Source organism: Betta splendens, chromosome 14, assembly GCF_900634795.4.
Source record: "Betta splendens chromosome 14, fBetSpl5.4, whole genome shotgun sequence".
NCBI classification, from domain to species: Eukaryota; Metazoa; Chordata; class Actinopteri; order Anabantiformes; family Osphronemidae; genus Betta; species Betta splendens.
The window spans coordinates 7,335,259-7,356,897 of NC_040894.2; the positions used below are offsets into that span (position 1 = coordinate 7,335,259).

General features: G+C 41.1%; 1 protein-coding gene across 5 annotated transcripts; it reads left to right on the top strand.

Annotated features, from left to right (window-relative positions):
- The first annotated feature begins 60 nt into the window (after positions 1–60).
- Positions 61–21,450, top strand: mink1 (misshapen-like kinase 1). 5 transcript variants are annotated; one of them, XM_029172697.3, is made up of 32 exons: positions 61–1,340; positions 3,547–3,612; positions 3,868–4,050; positions 4,141–4,251; positions 4,342–4,432; positions 4,528–4,658; positions 4,754–4,808; positions 5,833–5,911; positions 6,245–6,420; positions 6,576–6,645; positions 6,737–6,947; positions 7,896–8,003; positions 8,548–8,634; positions 9,582–9,758; positions 9,851–10,021; positions 10,407–10,565; positions 10,738–10,817; positions 10,931–11,034; positions 11,132–11,223; positions 11,510–11,533; positions 12,246–12,397; positions 12,530–12,647; positions 13,903–14,019; positions 14,216–14,327; positions 14,555–14,704; positions 15,316–15,459; positions 15,634–15,768; positions 15,879–15,979; positions 16,114–16,263; positions 16,345–16,504; positions 16,594–16,733; positions 16,831–21,450. In XM_029172697.3, exons 1-32 carry the CDS (start codon positions 1,284–1,286, stop codon positions 16,912–16,914), a joined length of 3,795 nt encoding a protein of 1,264 aa, XP_029028530.1. In that variant the 5' UTR covers positions 61–1,283; the 3' UTR covers positions 16,915–21,450. The 5 variants fall into 5 exon arrangements, with proteins under 5 accessions (XP_029028530.1, XP_055370539.1, XP_055370540.1 ...); XM_029172694.3 differs by having other exon boundaries at positions 62–1,340; positions 10,299–10,565; XM_055514564.1 differs by lacking the exon at positions 8,548–8,634 and having other exon boundaries at positions 10,299–10,565.
- Positions 21,451–21,639: the final 189 nt, after the last annotated feature.

Genomic DNA, 21,639 nt, shown 5'->3' on the forward strand with positions numbered 1-21,639 from the left:
AACACTTGAGGAGTGTTCAGTGCAGCCAATCGCCAGCACAAGCCCGCAAGACTAGAGCAGGCAGGGAGCAGGAGGAGGACTTGGGAGGCAAAACATGGCGAAATATCAAGTTTGAAACTGCAGCGTCCGTCCCTCGGATTACAAATGCGACTTCAAGACGTTTGGACGCCGGAGAACGCAAGCAACGCTTAACTTTGAAGAGTCGAGGGCCGCAGCTTTTAAGCGTTAACGCTGTATTGGGGCAGTGGCTGCCCGTTTTTCCCCCCCGAACGCTGGCAGCCGTAGGCGCGACTGTCAACACAGAAAATGGATGAAGACGGAAAGTTTATTCTGGGAAAACGCAATTAGCCCGCTAGCTTAGCTTGACGTTAGATCGCTCGCGCGCACCTGACTCGCGCTACGGATCGTCGGACTCTCCGGCCGAGATTGGGGAATATTTAAGTCGTGATACTGTAACAAGTTTCACAACTGCACTCGCGAGGAAACGCATTTAGGACGAAGCCAATTTAAGTCGTTTCCCACGCGTGTTTTTGTCGTAATATTCTGGGTGGACGCCTCTAAATGACAGGCTGACAGGCGGTTCTGGTGCGGTGCGGACGAACCCGGACGCCATCACATCAGACGTTGCGTTATCAAAAAAAAAAAAAAAAAAAACAACCACTGCGTTGCTGAGCCGCGAATGTATTTCATACTTTTACCAGCGCAACCGGGAATGTTTCCGTGGCACCGCAGACCTCTCTGGTAGTTGATTTTTTTTAACCTGCGACACGCATCGTTTGTCAAACCTAACATTTGTTGAGGAGCAGTCTTGTCAAAATGAACGCAGCAAGGTGTTCAACAACAGTGGAGGTGCATCGCATTGAAACCATGCCAGTGATCCAAACGGCACCGATGGCCGGCTAACGGTGACGTTATCACTTTGTGGAGACCTATTCAATCAACTTGAATCTGTTTTGTTGGCGTGTTGCAATCGGGGCTTTCTGTTTTTTCCCCCGTCAAACTACTGCGGATAACATCCTACTGTAGCTGTCGGCCGGAGTTGACGCGGGGCTAGCCAGCTGGGTGCGTCGATGGCAGCTCGATCTGCGATGTGCCCGCAAATCTAAGTGCTACCGCGTTGTTCCGCCGCAGTTTCCGCGCACCTAACAACGCGTTTATACCAGATTTTCTGCGGCTATTTGCCGCCGAGCTCGCTCGCGCGGACACTTCTTTTTTTCCCCCCAAAGACTTGTCATCAACATAAGTGGCTAACTTGTTAGCTAACGCTATAAGTTTCACCAGCCATGTCTGAAAACGCCCCCACACGAAGCCTGGATGACATAGACCTCGCAGCTCTGAGGGTGAGTGTTGTTGTTTTAAGATACATGTGCAGGACTTTATTCATGTACAAGGATGGAAGGTGGGCTCAGTAGATGTTATATCATATGAACTGAGGCGTCAGGTTACGTCTGACACAAACACCAGGATCTAACACCCACGCAATAAAGTTAACGTCAGAGCAACATCATGTGGCCTCGTATAAACTAAGACGTGCTCATCTATTTACCAAAGCTCTCCGTCTGATGCATTTACGGTTTCTCACACAAAAATATGATTTATCAAATTAAATCATGTTACTGTGTTGATACATTGATATTACAGTACATACAGTACAGCACCCATAGTCATTATACCGTACTTGCATGTTCTATGTGTCTGCGTGTGCATTTAGGTTTTAACTTTACTGTCACAAAATCCACAAAACGACCCATGAGATGACGACTTTCTTGTTCCAGCCTTGTGTTTTCAATGGTCAGCCACAAAGGCTTAAAAATGTACTTGACACTCTATGAAATGCCAATTTGGCAAGAGTGACATTATTATGTAATTTTGAGTGGAATAGCCTAATTAAAATCCAAAATTAGTTTATTAGTCTTGGTTGCACACAAGTGTTGTCGGTGTTGTTTCGGTGACTGAGCTTTTGCTGCTTTTCTGTAAAATACCTTGCATTGCACAATAGGGTTATATACAGTATTGTGTCTAACTGCAAATAAATGAACCACCTTTTATATATATGTTGACTGTCATCCCAATTCCATCAACCTGTAGAAATGTGCATGGAACATTATTTTCCATACAGTACAGTATGTGCAGTAGCTTTACAGCGCTGCCAGAAACTCCACAGCAAGCATTTTAAGCGGCTTAATGAAAGTATTTAGAGAAATTTACTAACTAGCATAGGAGAACTTAAACATTACATAAAGGCAGCCAACAGTACAAAGGTAATTTGTTACTTGTGCAAAAACTCCAAATTCCAAAGCTAATTGCAAAGGCCACATGGTTTCAGGTAGGACAAAATGTTAGATCTAAAAAATTAATCAATTTTCTACATGTACATTTGCTACTCCAGTTCAATCTCTGTTGAACGTGCAGTAGGTAGAACAACAGCCTGTCTACATCTTGACATTTGACTTTGCTCATAGTTTGCATGTGCTGATGGTGCTACTCATTGAACATAACTATATCCTTCCCTTTCTATCACCTTGTTTCTCTCATCCCACTCTCTGCGCCGAACGTGGGTGAAGCTACCACCTCTGCTCACCACCCACTCCATCATTACATTGTTCTTCTACATACTATACTGTTGTTTTTTTTTGCCTCTTCTGTGTCCTGTACAGAATGTCTATACCATAGGGGCTATATGTTTTTGCATATAATGTGTGGCCATGTCCTAGTTTTACTCCCAAACAGCTAAGTATACACATATAGCTATATGTTCCCCTGAATATTCCCTATCTCAAAGGAAAATTCCCTTTCCTTGTTGGAAAGAACCCCATCATTGGAAGTAGATGAAAGCAGGCTAGGTCATGTTGTACATTCTAAAACCAAAGCAGCAGACTCACCACCCACACATCTTCTTAAAGCCATATTGTAATAGCATGAAAAGTGGAACTGCTTGTCATTTTCCCTTGTCTCCTGGGAGGGTGTTGCATAATTAAGTCAAAGCAACCTACTCATTATTAGTGTCAGTGAAATACGTGTTTGCTGTACTGAAACCTAAAATGAACAAATCAGGAAAAAGCCAGAAGCCATTTCCATGTTGTCAGAAGCCATGTTTGTGTATCTGACCTAATATCAATATTTAGTGTCTCTTCTTGTCTCTTCCATGTAAGCGTGTTGCGGGTGGGTAGCAAGCATGTGAGTGGGAGGCCGGGGAGATTATGATCCAGTGATTTGTGTGGAAGTATGGAATTGTAATATAGGATCTAAACTAGCTTTAGTATTAGCACAGTAGCAGGTAACTACAGAGCTAAACTAAAGAAATTACAGTGTCTGTATATTTTCAAGGGCTCAATTGCATAAGCCTTCCTTGTAATTTCTCCCCTCCCTTTTCCTACATTCAGAAAAACAGTAGTTGTTTAAAATTCAAATTTTGTTTTATAGTTTGATATAGAGCTTATTATCCTAAATATTCTTAAAATAACGAAACCATGATTTTCTTGTGTGTCTGATCCCACTTTGTTTGCCTGTTGAATGACCTATGCATTTTATTTATTGTACCTGCAGGATCCAGCAGGGATCTTTGAGCTGGTTGAAGTTGTTGGCAATGGGACATACGGACAGGTGTACAAGGTAAAACATTACTGGAGATTTACCATGAGTCGCTCTGAAAGGGAGTTAATGGGGATGCACTTCCAGTATAAAGGACACTCTATTGTACTTTTCATTAAATGTTAACATGCCTCTGCATTATAGGGGATGCTTATTGCTATGTCAGGGGTATAGAATAGAAAGGAAATAAAAAAATGATATGAAGTATATCAACCACGCCAAAATACAAGCTAGCTGACTACTGATATGATAACCTAACCTTTTTTTTTAAATCAGGGCCGCCATGTGAAGACCGGCCAGCTGGCAGCCATCAAGGTGATGGATGTCACAGAGGAGGAAGAGGAGGAGATCAAAGCAGAAATCAACATGCTGAAAAAATACAGCCACCACCGCAACATTGCCACGTACTATGGTGCCTTTGTTAAGAAGAGTCCACCGGGCCATGATGACCAACTTTGGGTCTGTCTACCCTTTTATCTGGCTGTTGGTTTTCTAGCAGTCAGCTCCATTATTTGTGCTTACTAAGTCTTTCTGTTTGGTCATATGTAGCTCGTTATGGAGTTTTGTGGGGCGGGATCAGTGACCGACCTGGTGAAAAACACTAAGGGCAGCTCTCTGAAGGAGGACTGGATTGCTTACATCTGCAGAGAGATCCTAAGGGTGATTAATTGCAGTCTTTCCTCTCAAAATCTTGTCTGCAGCAGAATGTATGACTTAGTGACCAATTTTCTTCATTTTGTTTGTGTCCAGGGCCTCTCACACCTACACGCCCATAAAGTTATCCACAGAGACATCAAGGGCCAGAATGTGCTGCTAACAGAGAATGCAGAGGTCAAGCTTGGTATGTTGAATGCTCGGCAGGTTTTAGTTGCTGTTTTGCAAAAGTGCAATGCTATACTGTAAGTTAATTCCTCTGCCTCCTTTGTCCACATTTAGTTGATTTCGGTGTGAGTGCCCAGTTGGACAGAACGGTTGGACGTAGGAACACCTTTATTGGGACACCGTACTGGATGGCACCTGAGGTCATTGCCTGTGATGAGAATCCTGACTCCACCTATGACTACAGGGTAATGGCAGCTCTGCTTGTATCTCTGTAAGCACTATGTTATGAGCAGGCACTATGACAGACCAGGACTGACCTGGATTCTTGTGTGTTTTGCAGAGTGATATCTGGTCATTGGGGATCACAGCTATTGAGATGGCAGAGGGAGCCCCTCGTACGTTTGTACATTCACTTGCACACCTAGCTTTTCTGTGGTTGAAGCGTGTATGTCTGTGTGCTCACCAACGGGCCATTTTTCACAAAGCCCATTCTAAACGACTGCATGAATGATTCTGTCTTGCATATGGAGCCCTGTTGTCTGTGTGTTCAGATGGACAGATGACTCACTGTACTCGAGGTAGTGTAGTCGTGATCTTGTAGCTAGCCTGTGGAGGCTGATTTCACAGATCTCTCTGGTCTACTTAGCGAGGAGATCTGTCTGCTTGGAGATTCTGTATCAATCCTGACTAAAAGCCAAAGAAAGTTTCTAAAAGTTGCAGCTGAAATCATGTGAAACACATGATGGTTGTGGTAAACAAATTTCATGTTAGTTGGAAACCCACTAGTTGGTGGTTATCACTATATTAAAACTAATTATCTCCTTTGAAGACCTTATCCTGGTCTTATTAGACTAATATTCAATTGCATAGTTTTAAAACAAGTTAAACTGGCAAATATGTGTTCATCGTTTGAGATGAGACTATTTCATGTTCGTCTTCAAGAGATCGGCACAGAGTTGTCTGCAAAACTTGTGAAAATCTAAAACCTATGAATTGAAATAGCAGAGGTGTGATAGTGTCAATAAATGTGTTGAAATGCTGAATTAAATAATATTCTTGCTTTCTGCTGTCATGTTGCATATGCCCAATACCCTGCGTTACAAAAGCCTATTTACTGTGAAAGTCTAAAGCTAACCAGTCCGGTTTAGCTACCTACCTACGCTGGGAACACAATGACTCACAGTCCTTGCTCTTAAATTCAATGCAACAATAAGCCTGAGGCACCGTGAAAGATTGGATAACAGCAGCTGTAACCCTGCTTGAGAATACACAGAATGCGTAATGGTGGCTGGTATTATTTGGGGATATATGATACCGTAGATGTCTAACATTCAATTTATTCAGATCTTCTATTGCATGACCGGTAGCATATGTAGGAGGATTATATATATCTCTGACCATCTCCTTTTTTTTCTGTAGCCTTGTGTGACATGCACCCAATGAGGGCGCTCTTCCTGATTCCTAGGAATCCCCCTCCAAAACTAAAATCCAAAAAATGGTAAGGTTTTAACCATTGTGAAATTTTTATTTTGAGTCTTATTTATAGTCATATCATAGATTTTTAATTTACTCTATAAAGTTCTACTGATGTGGGTCAATATTAAGCATAGATCCTGTAATATCAGTAGTTAAACCAAACAAGTGTATTCTAACAAATTGAAAAGAGAAGACTGAACAGGTGCAATTTCTAGCCTAGTAGTAGTAGACAGTAGACACACATAATTGACCTGCAGAACAGTTAGATTAGTGTTGGATTCATATGCTGTATTACCATATCACCTACTGTAGCAGTCACTGATTTATCATCCTCTAACTTTCACTTTCGTCACAGGTCCAAGAAATTCATTGACTTCATAGAAGGCTGCCTTGTGAAGACGTATCCCAGTAGACCATCCACAGAACAGCTGCTCAAGCACTCTTTTATCAGGGACCAGCCCACTGAGCGCCAGGTCAGAATCCAGCTGAAAGACCATATCGACCGTACTCGGAAGAAAAGAGGAGAGAAAGGTAAGCAAATGGAAATGAAATGTAATGTCTGAGTGTGTGTCTTGGGCTTTGTAAGGTCTTTTTGGACAGTGAGGCTGTTTTGTAAATGATCATACCACAACGCTCATTTAGTTTTCTGACTTGTTTATTCTACTTTATTCTAATACACCTTTCAGAGGAGACAGAGTATGAGTACAGTGGTAGTGATGAAGAAGATGAAAATCGGGGGGATGACCGAGAATCAAGGTAAATTATCATAATGAGTTAGTTTAACTTCTGTTGTCTGTTCACGGAGTTGTAAATCACTGTCTGTGATATGCTGAATATTGGTCATCAGTTCAATCCTTAATATACCTGGCGAGTCCACCCTGAGGCGAGACTTCCAGCGTCTACAGCAAGAGAACAAGGAGCGCTCAGAGGCTCACAAGAGGCAGCAGGCCCAACTGGCCGCTCAGCGCAGAGACCCCGAGGAGCACAAGAGGCAACTATTGCATGATCGACAGAAACGCATCGAGGAGCAGAAGGAACAGCGCCGCCGACTCGAGGAGGTAATAATCAACAGCAGGTTCAACACTTCTTACATTAAAATTTTGACTTCCAGTTATTGGAATTATAGGACTGTTAACCTCTTAAGCTGCATTTGGAAGTAGAGGCCAGACATACAGTATTTCTCTCATTAAAGTGAAAAATGTGATGCAGCTATTTCTTAGCACGAAGTAAGAAAGAAAATTATGTTAACAAAACTCCCTAGAATTACTTAGCAATTTTAATCATTTTTTTTCTTAGGTTTGACTGAGAAATAGCTGCTTTGCATGTAGTTTTTAACTTTGATGAGCCGCTTTTTGCTAATCTACTGTAAATAATTTATTCATCACTTGGCTTCATAAGTGTGCAGACAGACATGAACTTACTGTAGCACCAACCTGCTCATTCAGTTATGGCCTTTCTGTTTTGTGATTGCAATCAGTTCTGTTCACCTCATCTTATCTGTTCGCCAGTAAACTCCCAGCAACAAGAATTCTGGGTGCATGTGTCACTTCTAAGTGGGAGGTTCTCAGTTCACTGCGAGGAACAAATTATGTAATTTCAATCTCGGTTAAAAGAGATGATAAAGACTGTTTCCTTTCAGAAGTAAATAGCTGTGGTCAATTCTGGTTTGTATCAAAGCAGCACACTCTGAGATAATTAGAAGGCAGTACTGTGTGTGTGTGTGTGTGTGTGTGTGTGTGTGTGTGTGTGTGTGTGTGTGTGTGTGTGTGTGTGTGTGTGTGTGTGTGTGTGTGTGTGTGTGTGTGTGTGTGTGTGCGTGTGCGTGTGCGTGTGTGACTCACAGCCTCTATTCTCTCTTCTCTTTTTTCCTTTATCTTTATTTTTTTAGTGCTTTGCACAAAAAACAAGAGTGAGTTTGCCTGTGAGCAAGCTATCCATTATAGGTTCCCCTGTGAAAATATAGCCACTATGCTCATTTCTCTCTTTCCTGTCCCCTCCTCTCCCAGCAACAGAGAAAAGAGCGAGAGATGGTGAGGCAGCAGGAAAAGAATCCCCATCGGAGACTTGACGATATGAGACGGGAAGAAGATAGAAGGTTGGCTGAGAGGGAGCAGGTAACCAACCACAGGCAACGTGGGGCTGCAGTCAGCCAGTCACTGTGTAGGGGGGTGTGTGTCCACTGGCAGCACTGTGCAAATTGCTCTGGTGATGAAATTCCATGAGTAGGTTGCCATAGCAGCAAGGGTCTAAATTAGTGTATTTATTCAGAGATGAGTTTTCTGTGGGTGAGCTCTCCCGGTCTCTTATGCTCAGTTTCCAGTCTACCCTCAGTAACACAGGCGTCTGGCATCATCACCTTCTTGTGCCAAACACAAATTTTACGTTAGCATTGAACAACAGCCACAGTATACTGATAATTACTTGTCACCAGTAATTATTAATGTTGCTAATGTCTTTATTAGTAAGCACTGATTTTATTGCTAACTTTTGACGAAAAAGTCAATTTTAGACTTGTTTAGTTTTATTTGTACAACGGTTTTCATTTCTTTGGGATGTCATTACTGTACATAACTGTGACCTGCTTGTCTTAACTCACATTTGCTGTATACTGTAGATACATCACAGCTGTCATTTCTTCTTTCTCACTTTTTACTGTAGGAGTTTATCAGGCATAAGTTAGAAGAAGAGCAGCGGCAGTTAGAGATCCTTCAGCAGCAGCTGCTTCAGGAGCAGGCATTGCTAATGGTAAACCAGTCCCCTACTCCTTTATCATGTGTTCTTCTCAGTTCATGGGGTTTCAACTCTGTCTCCTTGTTATAGTACCTCATAATAAAGGAGATTTACTGATCAGGTCTGAACAATGCGCATCCTCACAGCGGTAGACAGTAGCTTTTCTGTTTTACCCAAAACAAACACTGCATGTCACATGTTCTCTTGTGATTGCTGTTTTTTCCTCCACCTAAAACCACAAACCCAGAGTTACTTTTACAGTCACAAACAGTTCTGTTTGTGCAGGTTTTAGATGGCCAACACTATTATGTAGAGCATATCCACATCATGGCAACGTTTACAGCTTTCCTTAAAAAAAGCAAGGACTGACCTAGATTTGTGGAATAGTTTAGACTGGTTCACTGTAGGAAGCATTACCACACCTGTGACATTTCTTTAGCTGCTGTGGAATGCAGGAGTCACTGGAATTTGGATCTGGTCATATTTGTTTATTTGGATTGAGAAATACCTCACTGAACTAGGCAAACCAAAACATATTACCATACTGTACACAGTAATTGCAAAGAAATATCCATAAAACAATGAATCCATTGTCTGACTGTTACAAGACATGGTTCCTAGTGTTACAGTATGAGAACTCCTAACACTTCAGACATTCACACTTGTATTCACACCGGGTTGGCAAGTGAAAAGTTTGATGCATGCTCTGTGGATCTACTAATGCAAAAGCCTCGGGCAGCCTGAAAAGAAACATTTAGTATATACTACAGTACTGTATGTGCCAGGTGACTAATGTGCCAGTATTTAGATAAATGCTGTTTGTGGACCTTTGCTTTCAGTTTTTATGGATGCAAACGTGACGTTTACACATTAGTTTATGTGGGTAAATCATGTCTGATTTGTCAAATGTGTCGGTCTAAAGCAAGCGATTCCCTGACTGCAGTGTGCTCCTTTTTGCTTAGGAGTATAAGCGCAAGCAGCTGGAGGAACAGCGCCAGTCAGAGCGCCTGCAGAGGCAGCTGCAGCAGGAGCATGCCTACCTGGTGTCTCTGCAACAACAGCAGCAAGAAAAGAAGCCCCAACTTTACCACTACAACAAAAACCTAGAGCCCAACAACAAACCTACATGGGCTCGTGAGGTAGCTGTGTTAAATATACTTACTGACTTGCACATCACAGTGCAGATCATGACACTTGATCATAGTATTCATTACTGCTCTTCTTATTTTAGGTGGAGGAGCGAAGTAAACTCAACAGACAGGGCTCACCCAAAATCTGTACCACTGTCTCCGACACTGCCATCCAGTCACGCTCTGACTCAATCAGCCAGTCAGGAGTAGTCCAGTCTGCTCAGACCCCACCAATGCAGAGGCCTGTTGAACCCCAAGGGGGGCAGAGCAAGGTGGGTGTTCACAAGTGGAATATGAATACTGTAAATAGGAAATATAATAGTTTGTGCCTTTTGCATGTCTGTGGAGTTCTATGCGGCTTTATTTACACTTATTCTTCTTTTTCCTGTTTTTTCACCATCACTGTGTTCCTACATGTTTATAAACTCATCGGCCACGCAATCTTGCAATTTCCTCGCCTTGGGCTTCTTCTGCGACTGACTTGTGCACGTTTCCTCCTCCATTCAACTGCTTTCCCTCCTGGTATACTGCTCCTTCTGCCCTCTGCAGTTCCAAATGGCTCACTTGGTTCCTCTCAAGCCTTATGCTGCCCCTGTCCCTCGCTCCCAGTCCCTGTGTGACCAGCCCACTAAGACTATGTCCGCCTTCCCTACCCAGGATCCCTCCCTTACCCCCACACCCCGTCCCATCCACTCAAGAGAACTGGTGCGTCAAAATTCAGACCCCACTTCTGAAACCCCGGCCCCTCAGGCCCATCAAATCCGAGAGGATCGAGGCCCCTGGATTCGCCTGCCAGATGTGGAACTCCCACCAAAGGTAAAATATTGAATAATAATATTTCATCTGCTTCAAATAGCTATAATAATTGCATTTCTATAAATGCTTTGATTGTGCTGTTGTCACTCTACCTTTTTGTTTTCTTGTTTTTTTAAAGTTTATCAGGATTTAAAATTAATTAGTAAATGAAAGACTATGATGTTTTCCTTAGATTCCCCAAAGGACAGCATCTATTGCCACAGCTCTCAACACTAACCTGACCTCTGGAATAAGGCATCCAGTGAGAGCCAGGTAACACACTCCACATCATTCATACATACAGTAAAACAAGATGTTTTAAATATCTAAATATTGTATATATGTTTTAAATCATAACAAAAAAGTGATTTGTTTCCTCACTGCAGCAATCCAGATCTTAGTCGCAATGACCGCTGGGAGAGGGGAGATAGTATGAGCATCATATCCAATTTGCCCCAGACTGGTTCACTAGAGAGGCATCGCATCCTTAGTAGGTCCCTTCCTCTTGAGTCATATTTTTCTTCAGACTATCTTTCTTATCCTAATTTCAGAATATTAACTACCATCTACCCCATTGTTATTTCCAGGCTCCTCCAAAATGGATTCACCAATTCTCTCCCAAGATAGTCGTCATAAGCCAGGGGAGTCTCGCACCTCCTCCCGCCCTGGGCGCCCCGCTGTAAGTGGTGTCTTTCTAACATGTATTACACATGGTGTCTCTCCAATGTCTACCACTAGTGTATATGAGAAGTTCTCGAATAAAAATCACCAACTACTGAACATATGCTTAGTTACAGTGCATCTCAAACTGCACAGACTGGATGCATGTCTGTGCGAATCCGGACTTATGGAGTATGAACTGTCTCCTTTCACCTTTTGATTGCAAATTGTGTCTCTCACACTCCTGCTTATTACCTTGTTGTTTCTCCTCAAATTCCTTTGTCAACTTTACTTTAAACGTACAGAGTTACAAGAGAGCTATAGGGGAGGTTAGTATTACTGTCTTTATATTTTGTGCAGTGCTTCGGTGTTCATGCATGACTTGACACAGAATGAATTGCATGCTGCATAGTGTCTTCATTCATTGTGTAAATCATGAATTTGCTAATTTTACTAAATATGCCTGTATGGTATTACAACCATGTTTCCAAAACCGATGACATCCAGTGTAAAACAGAACAGAAATGCTGTACAACATCTATAGTATGGTTCTAAATGTTCCAGCCGTATTGTACTTACAGTACATTTTGCACATATTATAACAGCATGTTAGTAAAAGAATCAGGTGCTAAACTGGCCTGCAGACCTGTCACCCGCTGAGAATATTTGGCATATTATGAAGTAAAAAAATTAAACAAAGGAGTCTTTGATCTGTTGTGCAGCTCAAATTCTTTATCACCAGAGGTTCTTTATATAAGTGTTGCAACACAGTGTTTTTGCAATGTGCTGTTGACGTCAAATTCAAAATGAATTATTTTAAATTGCTGTTTGTTAGACTATTTTCATCAAACTGTTTTGAAATGTGCATATCATTGCATTCTGTGTCTAAATATATTGTTCATAGCATCAACACGTTGTGATTTGATACTCTTCCTACATTTAACATAGGCCTTGTCCAAAAAGGCCTATGTTAAATGTTGTTGCCTCAGATGTTCAGTATAATTTTTATGTGTTTGTAACATAATTTGTTTTCATGTGTAGGACCATGGTCTCTTTGCCAAGGAGCGTACTGAGGAGCAACCAAGGCCCCCAGTTAAGGCCAATGATTACTCCTCATCTTCTGAGAGCAGCGAGAGCAGTGAGGAGAGTGAGAGTGGTGAAGGAGCAGAGGAGGAAGAAAGCCCAACCGATCGGTAATGTCGTCACACACCACTAGTAGCATATCAAGAAGTGGAGAATTGCTTTTATTTGCCAACTTTACTTCAATAAAGAAGTCTATCTCCATCTTGGGATGCTTTGATATCATAAGACTCTTTTGATTTCAGTCACAGGGATGCAGACACTGATTCAGTCAACACCATGGTGGTTCATGAAGATGAAGGCGAAGCAGGGGAGGGGGATCAGGCTGGAGGCTATGGGGATCAGACCATGCTGGTGCAGAGGGTGAGTCATCGGCACATATAATGGTGCTTGAAATGCACTGTGACTTGAGGGAAAATGTCAAGCGTTCTTGCAAAGCAACAAATTCACTGGGTCTATTTTAGCGCTTGATGTCATGTATTTACTCACACTTAGCAAATGTAAAAGATTTCTTTAGACATACTTCATGACATTTGGCAGAGAAAAGGAAATGTGCTAATCAACAGGTACAATACACTAGCAAAGAAACTACAGTTGTGTTCTAATACTCCCTACTAAGTGTGTGTAAAGAAGAGAGAGCAGTGTTCTAGCTGGTTTTTGGAGAGACAGCAGCATGATTCAGTGACAGACTGCATTCATCTTGCAGGTGGCTCATCCTTTGAATGTGGGAAGTGTCACCTCGCTCAAGTGCCATTGGGTTTTTTTGTGTTTACTGTATCTGTGTGCATGATTTGTGAGCGTCGAATATTTGTGTCACGGTACGGTTGCATTATTTTATAGAATTAAAATATGTAACTTATCAAACTGTCATTATGAATAAAAAGGCAATAAGAAAACCTTTTAATAGTCCCACAGTGGGGAAATTGCGTCACACAACAGCACGATACAGAGAAGAAAAATAAAATACAGCCGCAAGAATTAACATAGTGCAACAATATACAGGTAGGTAGAGTGAGTATGGAGTAATGGGAAGGGTTATTGCATATTATATAAGCATATAAATATTGCACATATGCAGGATATACTGTACACAGAAGACACTTTCACACATACAATGACTAGGTCTCATGCTTTTAAAAGCAAACCTTTAGGCTGATCTCACTAAAAGCACAGACATACAGCTGCACAGTAGCTCAGTGGCAGCCCCACCTACTAGATTGGACAATTATTGTCATCCAGAGGAGGTCGTGCTTCACACTGTAGCACTGTGCTAATGAGATTCTTCCCATTTACCCCCGAGTAGACCTTGAGATATATTGTCTAAAACAGGGGTGCCCACACATGGCTTGCTATCTGAAACCTGTAAGATGTTTGTCGTTGTATTGTGCGTCAACCAGATGAGGTGTGAAATAATGATCGATTAGAATCTAAGCTCATTCACAAAACTTCACAAAATTGTGTTCTACTAGTTCAGTTTTCACTATGATGTGTGTGGACTGGTCATATCCTGGTAATTAGTGCATTAGATATTAGATAGTGTAGATTCATGTATGTCATTGATGTTGTGTATTACTGTGCAATACCTTTTTGTTTGTGTGTGTGTCTGTGTGTGTTTAAGACCCCAGAGAAGCGGAGCCATAATGGATACACTAACTTGCCAGATGTGGTGCAGCCCTCTCACTCCCCCACTGATTCAGCCACTCACTCCTCCCCTGGGAAGGATTCTGTTTATGATGTAAGTTTTTTCCTGATGCTAAATTTATCAAGCCCTGAATTCCTGGTTTATTTTTATGCATGGACTGCCATCCATCTACACAGCTGAGCAATAAAGTCCACACATAACACATACTGTACATGTAAGTTTATTTCTACATACAAGCCCCAAATATTTATAAGGTGATGATGATTCATTATTTCTTTGCTTTACCTAGTATCAGTCCAGAGGTTTGGTTAAAGCATCTGGAAAGTCCTCTTTCACCACCTTTGTGGATCTGGGCATGTACCAGTCACCTGCTAGTACAGGGGATAACATGTCTGTCAGCGGTAAGTAAGAAGAAGTTCAGAAGCATTTGTTTCGGTTGCCTTGCTAAATTAATCACCATACCTACCTTACCCTTTGATATTACATGTGCAACAAAATACACTAAAAGTATGCGTTTTCTGTACATTTAATATTTGCATAAAATAGGGACATTATTTATTAAAAGCGCTGCACCTTGAGCCAAATTGTCTTTTCCCCAGATTTCAGCAAATGTTGCTTCTTTGTATAGGCTCCAGGTTTGAGCAGCTGAAGATGGAGGTGAGAAAGGGATCCATGGTGAATGTCAATCCCACTAACACCCGACCTCCCAATGACACACCTGAGATCCGCAAGTACAAGAAGAGATTCAACTCAGAGATCCTATGTGCTGCCCTTTGGGGTGAGAACTGTGTCTGTGCTTTAGTATGAATACAAAACTACAATATAATAATGTACATGTTGAAATATTGTCTATATTAAAGATAACTAGACTTTAGCTCACAACATACTGAGAGCTCCGTCAGGTGTTTTAGCCCATAACAAGGTACCTTAACTGCCTTTATTGAAGTAACTTGCCTGGCCGTGTTTGCGACCATGTCTCAATCTGAGGACCCTCATGTAGATTAGATTTGAGACTGATGCACATTGTCTGCGAGAGAACATGGTGTCTCTGCTTTTATAACCAAAGCAATTTAACTAAATTACTCTCTGGTCTTCCAGACGCATCTTCTCATAAGCTCTTTTCCCCAACACAGTCTTTTATCAATGTGATGACTTAAAGTGAGGGGAAGTTATCTTACTGTTGTATTTAATGTACGAGTATTAAAAAAAATAATAAAAAGAATTCGTGTTTAAACAGTGGTGTAGATAAAGCAAATCAGGTCACGATTATTTGTTAAGGTGGTACCTGGAGCAACTGAAACCAAGATAAGTTAACAGAATTACAAGAGAGGTACAGCACAAACCTATTTTACGAATAAAGTTTGTTTATATATCTTTCTGTGTTTCTAGGTGTGAACCTGTTGGTGGGTACGGAGAACGGTTTGAAGCTGCTGGACCGTAGTGGACAGGGCAAGGTTTATCCCCTCATCAACTCCCGCAGGTTCCAACAGATGGACGTCCTGGAGGGACTCAACCTGCTCATCACTATATCAGGTCATTAGTCGTACTCATTGCCAGTCTGCTCTCACTGCAGTCGGCTAAAGCTGCCTGTGCCTTTGGCGTATGACTACAGTCTTTAATGATAACCCAATATTGTCATTAGCCTTTATTAATTAGTATTAGACCAAAATGGTGCTCAGTACATTCGGCTTACTGTGTCTTTTAAAGGCAAGAAAAACAAAGTGCGTGTCTATTATCTGGCCTGGCTGAGGAACAAGATCCTTCATAATGACCCTGAGGTGGAGAAGAAGCAGGGGTGGACCACTGTGGGAGAGATGGAGGGCTGTGTACACTACAAAGTGGGTGAGTGGCATATGGCTTATCAAATTCTCATTAAAAGCATTTAGCACAGTAAATTATTGATGCTATTCTAAGTATCTAATGTCAGATGAACTTGTCATTGATATGTTTAGTGAAATATGAGAGGATAAAGTTCCTGGTGATTGCTTTGAAGAATGCCGTGGAAGTGTATGCTTGGGCACCTAAACCTTATCACAAATTCATGGCCTTCAAGGTAAGTCTTCCCTTTTCCATCTGCTACAGCAGCTTATCAGCTTGGATCAATCAACCAAAGCATTCAGGTCAAGGTTAGGTTCTCGCCTAAGGTTTTCTACTTCACCTCCAAACCTCTCTACTCTTTTTAATCAGTCATTTGCAGACCTTCCACACAGGCCTGTGCTTGTTGACCTGACAGTGGAGGAGGGTCAGAGGTTGAAGGTCATCTACGGTTCATGTGCTGGCTTCCATGCCATTGACGTGGACTCTGGAAACAACTATGATATTTATATCCCTGTGCATGTAAGTTTCTTTTAAGCAGTAGAGGTTCAGCCAATGTAAAAGTCCTCAGGCGCTAATTCTATCTGGTCTCGACTCCAACAGATCCAGAGCCATGTGACACCACATGCAATTGTGTTCCTACCCAGCTCAGATGGCATGGAGATGCTGCTGTGCTATGAAGATGAGGGAGTCTATGTAAATACTTATGGACGCATTATCAAGGATGTGGTCCTGCAGTGGGGCGAGATGCCCACATCTGTTGGTATGAGTACAACCCAAAAGCAGTATTTCATTAACTGGTGTATAAACTGTAATCAGCTTCCATTGTATTAACGTTACATTTTCGTGCAGCTCATATCTGCTCAAATCAAATCATGGGTTGGGGAGAGAAGGCCATTGAGATTCGCTCTGTGGAGACTGGCCACCTGGATGGCGTCTTCATGCACAAAAGAGCTCAGAGGCTGAAGTTCCTTTGTGAGAGAAATGACAAAGTAAGAGACGCAAGACCGCGACAGTGAAGTCACTGACAGGAGGAGAATATAAGGATGTTACTGACATATTTTCCTGTGTGTTTGTGCTGAACCTCAGGTGTTCTTCGCTTCAGTGCGGTCTGGAGGCAGCAGCCAGGTGTACTTCATGACCTTGAATCGAAACTGCATCATGAACTGGTGAACAGAGAGCTGCGTCGATCAGCGTATGGAGTCCTGCTGGGCTTGGAGATTGAAGTACATGTCCTGAAATTCTCACTAACGCATGCGCCCAGATGCCAACTCTCTCATCTCTTTCTGTCCGTCTAATTCTCATGCACTCACTCCAAAGACACAAAGACACACAGACACACATAGAGAAACACAGTCTCAAAGTTCATTCCAGCCTTTACCTCTTAAGTTACAATTTGCTCCAAGGACGCCAGAAAACATTGTCCTTGGAGTCCTCATAAAAATCACAGACGAGCTTCAGATGTTAATACCACATATTAATTTGTACTGTAAATATTCTTGTCTTGATTTACTTGGTGAACCTTGTTCAGTCGTAACTATTTAGTTCCCAATTGTGAAGTATGTTAAAACATTCCTTGATGGTTCTAACATTATGAGGAAGGCATTATTTACCAATACTGTATGTTGAAATGAAGCTGTAAATAGCACCTGACACTTAGATCAATCATTTGCAGGCCTCGTATATAGCCTCCATTTAGTGTGGTCTTCAAATAATAAAATGCTGGAATGCCTATCAGATCGGCAGCGGCTTGTAGAACCTGTTGTTTTGGAAGTTTAATAATTCCAGGGAGGCTTAAAAGAAGGATTTAGTACAAAAATACTACGAAGGGTTAGAAAACTTAGATCAAGGTAGCTTGTTTAAACATTTGTAGTCTATAGTTCACCGTATCCTCAAGCATTCGTTGGCCTGTTTGGCAAATGACGTTGCAACTCTTGATGATGACAAATACGCCTTGAATTCAGAAGCAAATGAATTTCTGTTTTAAAAACTCTTAAAGACTTAAGTACATGTCAACGTTACTCTGAATCAGTTCTGGGAAAACTCCCGCTTTGCCTTTTTTTCTATTATTTGAGCGAGCCTTTAATTCTTTGACTCATCAGGCGTATATATAAACTTTGATTTCATAGATTTACAAAATACATTTTGATATTTACATGTTGTGATTCTGTATTGGTATTAGCCTACTGTTCTTCTTAATTTTGCTGTAATTATATTGCCATTACGTTGCAATATATGCTATTCTTGTGGAGTCTTTGTTTGAAAAGGACAGGTCACATATTTGGCGAATGTTATTAGACGAGTGTGATGACAACAGCGCAGGAGGACAGTTGTCAGTAAAGGACATTGGAGGGTGAAACTGAGGTTAGTGATTGAGGGAGATGTTTTTCAGGGTACCTCACCCTTTTATCACAATGATCTACTCTACTGTAATATATTTTAGTTCTTAGACTATATCGTTAGTGTGGGTCTTTATTGTGAGAGGGGGGTTGCAATAGAATAACTCTTAGTGTAGTGCAGTTCATATTTGTCTTGGGACGGTGGAAAGATTGGGGTGACTCTGAAATGCCACAGCAGAATCTACTATGGCCAACATGGCTGGATCACGAGACTTAATATATTTTATATCGATATACATTCTGCCAAAGTTCACAGCATATTCTGCAACAGGGGTATGAACCAAGTCCAAAGGGAAGAGAGCTTAAATGGAGACTAGAGAGAGAGAGAGAAAAGCTGTTCCTACAGATCACTAACCGCTGTTTTCTTTCAGTATGTGAATCCAAAGAGTCAGATGATGTTTCACTAAAACTATTACCAGATTTTAGCTGTTTCTGGCTTTATAATGACAATGACTTGTACTGCATCGCTTGTATTGCTCTTATTGGCCTGATATGTTGCAGCGTTAGCGGGGAATCAGCTCATAGATCAAGCTTTTTGTTTAGTAATTATCTTGTCACCACAGCACTTTAGTATTAAGAGATGGACATTTTAAAAGTATTGTCTGCAACTAATTTTCATGCAGTGGGTTTATCTGGTAGTAAATGAAAGCACCTGTAAAACTCCCGTGAGCTCATATGCTATGAAAGGAATCTTGGCTAGTGATCAGAGGGACATGATTCTAAAAGTCGTGCTCTTAGGCACAAAGATATTTTCAATGGTGGAAAATGGAGCTATTAAGAATGCAGTACATGGTTAGAGCCTTTTATCAACGATAATAGAGATTATTTTATGGTGAGGTAATAAAAGAGAAAGCACTTTCACTTCAGTACAAATAAATTTGCAGATATATCTGAAGCAGATAGTTTGGTGTGCATGTAAACTGTTGATAGTATATAGTACTGTATCAAAAATGTGTTCCTATGTTGTTGTTTTTTTTTATCCTTGAAGATCCATGTGCCATGACCTCTAGTTCCAATTTCTCAATTACAATCCAACTTGTGCTTTTTACGGTCAATTCCTAATTTTTTTTTATCAATCTGCCATGTTTACAGTTGCTTGGATTTATAGTGCCTTGGATTTGGGAAGCTGAGCAGTTTTCGGATGGGTTGTGATCTCCTCATGTCTCTTACGTGAAGAAAAGGCACAACTCCATGTCCCCCCTCATTGCGATAAATGTCCTGTGCCAGTTAAGTGCACTTAAATCAAATCCAGAAAATCCCACAGAGGGACTTGAAATTCCTTTTTGGCACCAGTTAAAACCTAAAGTAACCAATAGATGTCCATAAAGTTGCAATAACAAGTAGGCAAATAGATGTAGTCCAGTGTAACATGTAGAGGATCTACTCCCAGTGGGATCCAGCATAGAGAAAAGCCATACATATGATACAGTATATGTTTGTAGAGAAAACTTAGTACTTGTGCACAGATCAAATGAAACTCTGTGTTGTCTGCTCAGACAATGTAGGTCCTCACAGCAACCTGAGGTAAGCACTTATTCTTTAAAGATGCTGATTGTGTAATCTTGTAGTGGGAAATTAGCTTGATATATATTCTGAGAAGCCTATTTTATAAAAAAGGATGTTAATTAGTCTATATTGAAAAATAAAGTGAATGTACATCTACAATATATAATACAGGTTTGTATTTATAAAAAAAAAATCATGTATCACTATTAAACAAAGCACAATGTATTTTAAGGCAGAGGTTAAAGCTATAATGCAGTGTAACAGGGAGGTGGAGTTTTCCCCACATTCGCTCAGCAGTTGTTAAAGTCGTCTGTGTCTAACCAGCCGAAGTTGTTGGTTGTAGTAAGTGCTGTAGTCGGCTGGGACAGCTGTGTCTGTGTGTGGACAGTGTCGTTATCTCTGAGCTTTACAATGTCACTGGTTAATAGAGGAACCAGCCCGGGTTCAGACATGTGGTGAGTCACAGGCCGGTGTTGGACTTGAGGTCTGCGCTGTGATTTGCCTGTGAAGTTCGACAAGCTGACGACAGGGATGTTCACACTCTGTGTAGTGGTGATGGGGTAATGGTCGTAGTGAGGTTACTGGCTCTTGGCTTCAGGTTTGTACAAAAAATGCTTTTTGCAAGTGAACAATTGTGACATCACTGATCGCTCCAGACACCAAATACAGAAAACATCTCATGAAACTAAAAAAACTATTTTATTTCATAGTTTGTGATACTGACACTGATGTGGATACTAGAAGTGTGTGGATTTTGTGTTTCTGTGCTTAGAAGTTTTGTTGTTCAGTTTTAGAATTTTCATCATTTTCATCATGCTGTAATACTCTAAAAGACCTGGCGATCTATAAAACTGGTCTAGTTTTCCTGTACTGTAAATCACTAAACACGAATGTTGGAAAACATTTGTGTTTAGTAAGATCCTTATTTTACCAATAAGAAGTCGGTTATTTCTCTACATTATAGCTAATAATAATATCTAGTTTATTGAGGTGGTCGCTCCCCAAAATAAACTTATCTAATTTAATGCATTGTTGTTCTTCTATTGATTTCTGTACATAAAGTCTTAATTTCTGATTCTGATTTCTATGTCGTTCTCGCCAAGAGCCATTAAAAGAACTGAACTCTAAAGAAGATTTGTGTCACTCTGACCACAGTGAACATGTCAGTCAGTAAGAAGGCAGGACTAAAAGCAGATTACATTTATTTTATAAGCAATACAAGCATTTGAACCACCGTCTCGGGGCGACTTGCAGGAAGTGATCGTCAGCGGCCTTTGGCGGACTGAATGTGGGCTGGGTTGTGTGTTGCTTGTTACTGGAATCGTTCTGTAGCTTAATTTCGTATGTAATCACATGAGATATCAGCTTCTCTGTTTAACACAATCACCTGTTGGGATGCTTGTTTTTGTTTCGGTGTCATGAATCCTGATAACTGCCTTTTATGCCCTTTTGATTCTAGATAGGTGGACGATGGTTAATATCACGACGAGGCACTTCCCTCTAATAGCTTATATTTGTAATTGAAGTATGGATGATTAGCAGCTGTAGCGGCGAGCGAGACAGATCAAACTTGGGGAGCTCTGGACAGAACTACAATATCTATTGTTTATCAATAACTTTTTTTTATGACAGTAAACATCTTTGCAATGTTCTAGTGTGTGTGCGCGCGTCTGTGTTATTTGTGAGAGGTTAACTCCAGATTGTATTTCATAGACTGATAAAACTTTAAAATTTCAAAAGATTGTGTTGAATGAATTCATGTCTTAATACTGAATTGTTTGAAAAATAAAATCCATTGACCTCAGTGCAGTGTGTGTAGTCATTCATTTATTGTCTGTTTTATGACAGCATGACTCTCGTATGTTAACGTATTTACTGGTGTAGTTCAGTATTTCATCATATGATGGCGCTGTAGTGTACTCTAAAAACCGGCGATGATAAATGAGCTGCAGCGCCCCCTGGTGGACAAAGGCGAGAACGCCAGTCAAGATCA